We start from the raw sequence: 9,296 nt of genomic DNA on the forward strand, positions 1-9,296 counted from the left end.
CTGGTTAAGGCGTTGTCAAACTCCAAATAATTGTGGCATCTTTAGTAGTGAGCTCAACGTGATCTTGTACATCTGTTTGTAAACTGTGACTCTGTTTCTTATAGGAACTTTATATATCATCGCTTTAACTTTTATATATTGGATGCTTTTTCGTATTTTTGGATGTTTTTCTTTCCGTCTTTCATTCCTATGCTTTATAATCATCATTATCGAACAGACTCCTGAGTAACCTAAGATCTAAATTCCTTCGTCACCCTCATTGCAGTTAATAACGATTTGGCCTGGCAAAATCTAATTCTGATACTACTAAACAGAAGCTGACTTCCACGAGCACGGAGTGACCAATCCAGCTACATAATTCTTTGCGGTATTATAGGCAAGAAGTTCAGATAAACTCTTCTACAGACTTGCTGTAGTGCTGCCCTGACTTTCCAAAGGTTCATAGATGACGTTTTCCGACGTCTCAACTTCGTACATGCGTATGTTAATGACTGCTCGATAGTAACTCCAGCATCTGAACATTGTGTTCGAACGACTGCAAAAGCACGGCATTACTGTAGACATTCAGAAATGCCAAATCGAAACTGATTCCTTATATTTCCTGAGACACACTACTGATGCGCAAGGCATCCGAACTCCTAAAAGCAAAGTGGAGGCCATTCTGGATTAACCGAAACCGACCACCATTAAGCAATTGCGCACGTTTAATGGCCTTGTAAGTTTCTATAGACGGTTCATATCAGAATGCGCGTCCCTTGTGAAACCAATAACCGAATAAATTCGTGGAAATGCGAAATTTATAAGTTTGGACGATAGTGTGGGAGAGACCTTCTCCACATTTAAAGAACTTATCTCAAAGGCAACCATTCTGGTACATCAGGACACTCAAGCGCCCATTAATATCGCAGTAGGCGCATCCAACTCAGCAATCAGAGGAGTCTTACAACAATGGGTTAACCACTCCTGGAAACCTTTGGTATTCTTCTCGTGATAGTTGCTAGACACTAAATCGAGATAAAGCACTTTCGGTAGGGAACTTCTAGCTACGTATTGTGCTGTATGGAATTTTCAACACTCTATCGAAGGCCGAAAATTCACCCCTTTTACTGATCATAAACCCCTTACTTTCTCTCTAAGCTCATCTTCAGGCAAGTACTCACCTCGTGAGTCTTGGCAACTGGACTACATTTCGCAGTTTACTTCAGATGTACAACACACTTCTGGAGCAGACAATGTAGTCGCAGACGCCTTGCCTCGTAAAACTCCCTTGAACAGTTTCCAAGGAATCGACCTTCTTAAACTCGCTCAGCTTCAAAAAGAAGACATTGATCTTCAGCACGATTTATCCTCAACAACCCCCATAATGAGCATCAAACAGATGGGAGCAGATAATGAAACCTTACTATGTGACACACCTACAGGTAGGCATCGCCCAATCGTGCCGAAACATTATTGATGTAACGTCTTCAATACGTTGCACAAACTTTCTCATCCAGGTGTTCGTGCATCCATCAAGCTTATAGCTGGACAGTTTTACTGGCCCAGTATGAACAAAGACGTGAGGGAGTTAGCACGTTCCTGTGTAAGGTGACAGAAATCTAAGGTGGTTAGACACAACCAATGCCCCTTAGGCCCGTTCAAAACTCCTGATACTTGTTTCGACCGTGTTCATCTGCATTTGTTAGGATTCAAATGGATACTCTTATCTTTTAACCTGCGTAGACCGTTTTAGTCGGTGGCCTGAAGCAATACTTATCAAGTACATCGCTGCTGAAACAGTGGCCCGCGCCTTCGTCGAACGATGGGTAGCAAATTTCGGCTACCCTTTAACCATCACTTCAGACCGCGGACGCCAGTTCGAATCTGGACTTTTCCGTCGTCTGACTGTACTATTATGAATCACACGATTCCTAACGACCGCCTACCACACACCAGCAAACGGGTTGATAGAACGCTTTCGCCGACAACTGTAAGCTCCACTATCATATACAAACGTTTCACAGTGGACCGACGCTCTTCCACTCGTCTAACTAGGCATTTGCAATGCACTGACGGCTGTCATTGGCAGTCGCCTCTGTGATGGTAGATCTTAACATACGAAAGTTAAAGGGCAAGATCCTGAAAGACAACATAAAGAGTACCGGGTAACTTACACTCGATAAGGAAGCGCTGAAAGAGGTGGAAACTTTTACGTGTCCGAAAAGTATCATCGATAAACAAGGAGGGTCTAATGCAGATATAAAGGCAAAGGCGTTGGAAGTGGATAGAACATACATTGTGGAAACCATCAAACTGTATCTAGGACGGCCCTGACTTGGAATCCAGAAAGTAAAAGGAAAAGACATGTACCAAGAAACACACTTCATCCGGAACTGGGGACAGACATCATAATGATGAATAGTAGCTGAAGGAGATTGTCCAGCATAATGTTAGGTAGAGAACTTTGTAGGATGGCCACTGCTCATCCGCAAGAGGAAACAGGACTAAGTAGCCAAGTTTATGAACAATTAAACTAGGAACAGAATTGACTTCTTTAAAGGTTGTGTTCACAGCTTTCGTTTCTTAAATGTTAACTAGTGAAAAACTTTTAATATATTTTTTGCGTAGAGTCACTTGGTTTAAACAAGTTGTTCACAATAAAATTCTATGGTATCAAAATCTTTCCACTCGCCATTTCGGAGGATTACTCTGTGACTCAGAAGGGGAGTCGCATCAACTCTCATAGTGAAAAGTGGAGTTTTACTGACATTAAAATTCTAATACATGAAGATTTGCCATTTTTTTATATAACCAATATTTCCTATAACATATCAATCTGAGTAGCCTGTTCAAGTAAAACCAGTAGCATTTGCAGCATTTTGTTTCTGTCTATAAACTGGTTTGTTTTACGTAACATATTGTTGTCTGATAACATATTATCATCATTACTGATTTTTAATTACTGTCGTAAAACATATCACTGTTTACTCTTGATCTGTTTTGAGGCCATGGGAACTTCTGTCCGAACTTGCAATCAAACAGTCATCGAAATTTGCGGGCAAAAAGTTCAGATATGTGAATGCATCATCGGACAACTTCCGAATAGTTTGGGCAGGACGTCTTGAATAAAAAGGGATATAAGAAAATTCGTAGAGTACGAGCCATCTCTAATCGCCAATTGGACGCCGATCATTGCCATCCATTTTAAGAATCCCGGGTGATTTGAAAACCGGTTAATCCCCAAATAGGTCACGTGATCGAAATCCTTTTTGTCGGTCTTACGTATTTAGGCGACAGTCGGTGAAATTTAGAGAATACCTGTGGTCCTGTAATAAAACAGCATATTTTAGTTACACACGGTAATTGCAGTCATGTTCTGTACAAACCCAAATACTTGTTGAATACCTAGTGGTAGTATTCAGCTAGCGAATTTTAATTTGTAGCCAAACGTAACCTACAACTAGAAAGTAAAGCTCCAGACAAAATAATTTGGTATTCCTGCCTACTGATCTCAGTTTGCCTGGGTCGACGGGTAATTTATAGTGTTTTAGCAGGTTTACGCCAAAGATCGACATTGGAACGTCTGCAAGGATAGAAATTCCATCAAACGGTCTGCATAAACCCACGGTAAAATCAACATTACTTATAACGCGATTTATAATTGGCTTTCCACTTCCGCCTGTAAATTGAAAAACGGAACATGAAGACAATCGTCAGCATTCGTGAGAATGAAGCTAACTCTTGCTTCAGTGTCAAAGAGATAACGAACCCTTGTCATCATGATGGATAAATGACGACTGTCTATCGGCTACGAATGCCTTTAACCCCTGACGGCTTCCGGGACTAAAAGTTTGAGGTTGGAGAAACTCTTAGGTTTTACTCGAATTCGCAGAGATCTTACTATAGGTGTTGAGGTACGAACACTTGAGGTTTACATCCTAATCTTTTCTGCCGGTGGGAACAGTGAATGTACCGTGATTGAGGTTTCCCTTACAATTGGAATGTCGATTTCCTTACAAAGAATGAAGTACAGTGTAATTAACTATCTCTGTATACTATACTGGAGCTAGTGGACGAACATTGGCGCATCAATCCGTTTATCTAACAAATGCAGCAAGTTCATCCACCGGAGTAACAAAACTGGCAGTATGTCATTTACCAGGGTCTAAACAACAAATACAAGAACAAATATCTCTATAATTCAGTTGTTTACTCTTGCTGACTCCGGATACCAATGGTGAACTACAGATCCCGAAAGGAACTGCAGTAGTGATATTGGCACCAGAGAACACGATGCTGGAACGACTTAAAAAACCAGTGTTTAAACACCTCATTTTCCTCAACAGCTTTTCATTGACGAAAGAACTTTGGTGCTGTGGAGTCTGGCAATTTTCAGAATCTGATTAGTAGATGAAGTCAGTTCGTCTACAGCTTCGTTTGAAATGAAACGAGAACATTTTTCATCTGTCGGAAGAGCTTAGGCAGAAAGTGTCATCTGGAAAGGGCTTCATCGATAGCCTCATGAACAATGATCTTCCTCATACAAGACAACATGTTTGTTGTCAATCACCAATGTTCAATGCTATTGAAGAGCTGATCTAAACTTTGTCAATCTGTCAGGTCACTACGTTTCAGAAAATTTTTTTACAAAGTTTTATTGCGTTCGGAAGCATCATTAGTAAACATATTTCGTATAACGTACCAGTTGAACTCTGACGGTAATTCCTTGACTACTGCAAGGAGCACAACACGTGGTTATGTCACTTCGTGTATGGGAAGGCCAGCTTTGGAAAGCAGGGCTAGGCTTTAGAATAGGAATGTCACGTATATTCGGAGTTTAAAAACACCTTAACCAGTGAAAACATTTATTAAAGAAACATACCTGATCAGTCAAATCAGTAGTGAAAAGCGAAGAGGTTAAAGTATATATTTGACATATATATATATATATATTCCACATTGGATGCTGCCCGGACTTGTTTTAAATGAACCCGCCTTGCTCAGACATGCATCTGCGTCAGATTACGTGTGAGTACGTCGTGCTTCGCGTCTCCTTCAACCACTAACCAGCACAAATTATTAATAATAATAATAGTAATGATAATAATAATTTATTCTCAAATAACAGATTGTTACATGAGGCATGCCGGTTTACAGGCAAGATCTAATTGTTAAAGAAGTTACAATTTTCACTGTTGAAAACTACTCTGCCGGGTTGATATTTCATAAGATATAAATGTAAATGGATTTCGTAAGAAACATGTCAATATCACACCTGGCGCACTTTATGGAGGTAGCGTTGCATACAACCGATGGTCGAGGATAGATACATGCGAAGTTGGGGGCTTTTAGAAGTTTCGAACTTATCTCCCTCCAGAATATTGGAAGCTTTAATATCTGAGGTCGATATTCCATCAAATATATAATTGAACCTCTTCGCTTTTCACTACTGATATGACTGATCAGGTATGTTTCTTTAATAAATGTTTTCACTGGTTAAGGTGTTTTTAAACTCCGACAACAACACGTGGTTATGTCACTTCGTGTATAGGAAGGCCAGCTTTGGAAAGCAGGGCAAGGCTTTAGAATAGGAATGTCACGTATATTCGAAGTTTAAAAACACCTTAAAGCATATCCAGGATACGTGTGGTACTGAACAGTGGTGAAAACAATCTTTTATAGCTATTTCTTCAAAATTACAAATATTTGTCACAAAATTACTTTACGAGTATTACATCGGAGAACTAACTAGTAGGTGGCTTTATTTCAATCAGTTTTAGTATTTTGATGCACACGACCAATGCGTTCACAAATCTCCTCGTCTAGTGTATATGCTGGATGGTATGCAATTCGTCCACTTTCTGTTATATACCTTAATTGGGGATTGGGATGAGTATCTTCCATACTTCCAATTGATGTGTATCTGTGATACAGAAAAGAAACAAGGTATTGTTTAGTTAAAAATTGGTAGACGAGCTAGTGAGAAATGATAGAATTTAGGCTGAAATAGAAATATTGATAATAGAGGAAAATTATGGCTATTAATAATATATGTCGATGGTAATTACATCATATAACGGACTGAATTAATTAGTCAATGGTGAATCACTGTAACCAATCTTGGTGACTGTAAAGTATTGTTTTCAAATTTAAGATTAAAGAGCACTTCGCAGAAGCCACAAAGTAAAGCCAGACTTAACTCCAGAGCGAACGCAAAAGTTTCGATATCAAACAATATTATTTTGAATATCTTTAAACCAAACGACTTTATTATTATAAGCTTTATACAATATTATATTTTCAGTACAATATATAGTTTTCAGCACAAATTATTTCAACCAATTTCCGTTTCTTACTTCTTGGTCGATCCTGACGATAAATGTTGAGTGATCACCAGTTAGAAGTTAGCAGTCCTATAAATCGACATCTAAATAATGTACATTCTTTTCGCTGTATATTGCCAGCACCCATGATATCTCTGATTGGGCCTTTTGTAACTTGTACGGCGAAAGGTTGTACACTTTTCAGAAACGCACCTGAATAGGCTATGCGATTAATAGCCATAATGATGTATTGAAACAAACAAAATTAGATAAGTTGTCGAAATATCTGGATGGCAGGAACAGGTAGCCCAGATGTTCAAGCAGGCCTCTGTAATCTTCCTGAAGAGAACATGGAGCATCTTTACAGTTACATATATGTCTGACATCAGTGCTTCAGCTATTTTGTTGTTTGGCGCTGCTGCTTTCACACTCCTGACTTGCCTGATGACCGTCCTGATTTATTTCATCGTTGGTGGAGTGACAGCTATAGGAGGCTCTATTAAACAGTTCCTTGCAGTGCTCTATTTGTTGTGACTTTTAGCCCGGTTAATTATCACGTGATTTATTCGCCAATCGAAATATGACTTATACAGTCTTAGCACTGTGTCAAACCAATGACGTCCAACCGGTATGAGCAGCCTAGCATCCTTATTGATCCTTTGCCCTCCTAACCCTGCTAGTTGAGTCCAGAACACCAACATCAGCTTCCACTATGCGAATCATTTATGTCAAACATACCTGGCTTATATACGAGACAAACGGAAATAACATTTGTACAAGATCAAGCCAAAACGTGGCTGTGGTTGTGGGTGATGGCAATTGATAGACTGAGTATAATTTAAGAATAGTAAATCGTATCATAATAGTCTGTAGATCAAAACAAAGCTTACAATAAGAGGAGTATAGATATGCATAATCTAGTTACTGAATGGTTGCTCAATAACAATGTATGTATAATTTTAGTCCACTAATGGTTCTCAGAAGTTACCCATAATTTATTCTTCACTGGGATGTAACAATACGCACCTGTTCCGCTGTTCTCGAACCTCAGTGATTGGTTTGTCTTTTGTGTTCATGACTGGTTGCTCTGGTTTACTATATTCTCCAGCTAGTTTCTTTGTCATGTCATATAGTTGTCTCATATTACCTTCCCTTACAGTTTCTTCCGTTGTCACTGATATGTCTTCCATATATTTCTGCTTATCATCATTAATACTCTTCTTCAGCCGTTGGTTCGCTTCTGTGCACTCAGACTGAGCCTTAGTTTTCTCTGCTTTCAATTGGTTGTTATTGACTACTCACTTATTGTTCTTCCTTTCTTGAGCCCTGTCCAGGGTTTCCATAGAGATCCATTCCCTATGATGATGCTTCTTGCAGCCCAGTACCTCTCGGCACGCTAAAATTAGTGCTTCACCGATCTCCCTCCACTTGTTCTCCATAGTAGTTTCCTCTTCTTTGAGTAGATCTTGTAAGGCCTGAAACCTGATGCCGAGAGATATCTTGAATTCGTTGAGTATGTCAGTACCTCGAGGGTAGACTGTAATAAACCTTTGTATTGCTATTCCTCCAGTTATCCAGTACTGTTTTAGCTTCAGTTTCACCCTGGCAACCGCCAGCTAGTGGTGATCTCAAGCTATGTCAGCTCCTCTCTTGGTTCTCACATCTTCCGTTGATCGATCCGGCTCTCCGTAGTGTGATCCGGTGAGATCCATGTAACTTTATTTGTGCGTTTGTGTGGGGATATAGTGCCGCCTAAAACCATCTTGTTGAAGGCACGTAAATTTGCGAATCCCTCACCATTCTCATTCATTTCACCCAGCCCATATCGTCCCATGATTTTTGTACCCAGTGTTGTCCATCACGACTCTGGTGCTTAGGTCACCTATCAGGATGGTTAGATCCTTTTCTTAGGCACTTCTCTGCGATCGACTGCAGCCTCTCGTAGAACTGATCTTTATCGTCTTCATTGCCATCATTGGTGGAGGCATAGCACTGGATTGCGTTCGTAGTGGTCCGGACCACAAAACACTGTAGACGTATGACGGAACTAGATTGAGCCAAGAAACCAGGCGCGACAACAATATCCAAGTTCGGGTCCAAACGCATGCCAGAAACATCGACTGAGTGCTTTGACTAGAGCGTGTGTGATCAGGCCAGCTTTCGCCAGGGTTAATTGAAGTCGACGGTACCAACGTGGCGATGGTCGGAGGCGTGGGATCAAGATACAGAAAAAAATCAAAGAAAAGAATAGAGGAGTGTGTCATGCGTGTAGTTCTCAAGATACGCCCAGTATTGTAGTTTGACAACTATTAACCAGTAACACCTATATTCGAATCGACCCCCACTGGGTTAAGATCAGAAGTCAGATAAGAAGAGATTGGAAAGATATATTTCATCCGTTATCAATATATGGAGAAGCGGTTACTCTCATCTGGCTATAGAACGCAGGAGATGTTTCCCAGGCTGAGCTGTAACGTGATCTGGTGCGGATGCATGACCGAAAGCTTTCAGTTAAACAAGTCCACTTAAAACAATGTGGTCAGCATCCAATGTCGAACACTTAAAGAGCTTTTGATTTCGGGGAATTATTTACAGCTACAGTTCGAATCAAATGGCTTGACTTTGAAACATTTGGTGTGTAATTGGCAAATACTTGTTTCGACGAGCTGAGGATTATAAATAATTGCTACATAAGACGTTTTGGATGCCTTGTGATAACTTCCTTTTGTAAGTGAAACAAATTTAAAACCTACGGTCGGTCAGTTATAAACAACGAAGAACCTGGTGTAGAGGATGTTTCCTATAATTTGTATGTCAATTGTTCTGACAGCCGTCATCGCACTAACTTCCGGCGGTTTATAAACTTCAAAAGACTGCATGAAACGAAGATTATGGTTTACTGTTGAGTAGCACAGATTAAACTACCAATAAACACAATGAGAGTACGAATATATGAGTAGGAAATAAGCACATCCATTTAAACATGACGAGTCA

The 9,296-nt window shown here is 40.0% G+C and overlaps 1 protein-coding gene across 1 annotated transcript; it reads right to left on the minus strand.

Moving 5' to 3' along the window:
* Positions 1 to 8,064: 8,064 nt before the first annotated feature.
* On the minus strand, positions 8,065 to 8,671 carry Smp_008390 (hypothetical protein). Its single transcript, XM_018794421.1, has one exon. It carries the CDS (start codon positions 8,564 to 8,566, stop codon positions 8,210 to 8,212), a length of 357 nt encoding a protein of 118 aa, XP_018648835.1. The 5' UTR covers positions 8,567 to 8,671; the 3' UTR covers positions 8,065 to 8,209.
* Positions 8,672 to 9,296: the final 625 nt, after the last annotated feature.

The sequence above is a fragment of the Schistosoma mansoni genome, chromosome 1 (genome assembly GCF_000237925.1).
Source record: "Schistosoma mansoni strain Puerto Rico chromosome 1, complete genome".
Classification (NCBI taxonomy): Eukaryota; Metazoa; Platyhelminthes; class Trematoda; order Strigeidida; family Schistosomatidae; genus Schistosoma; species Schistosoma mansoni.

Coding starts and splice junctions, on each gene's coding strand:
- Smp_008390 (XM_018794421.1), bottom strand. CDS start 8,566: ATGACACACTCCTCTATTCTTTTCTTTGATTTTTTTCTGTATCTTGAT.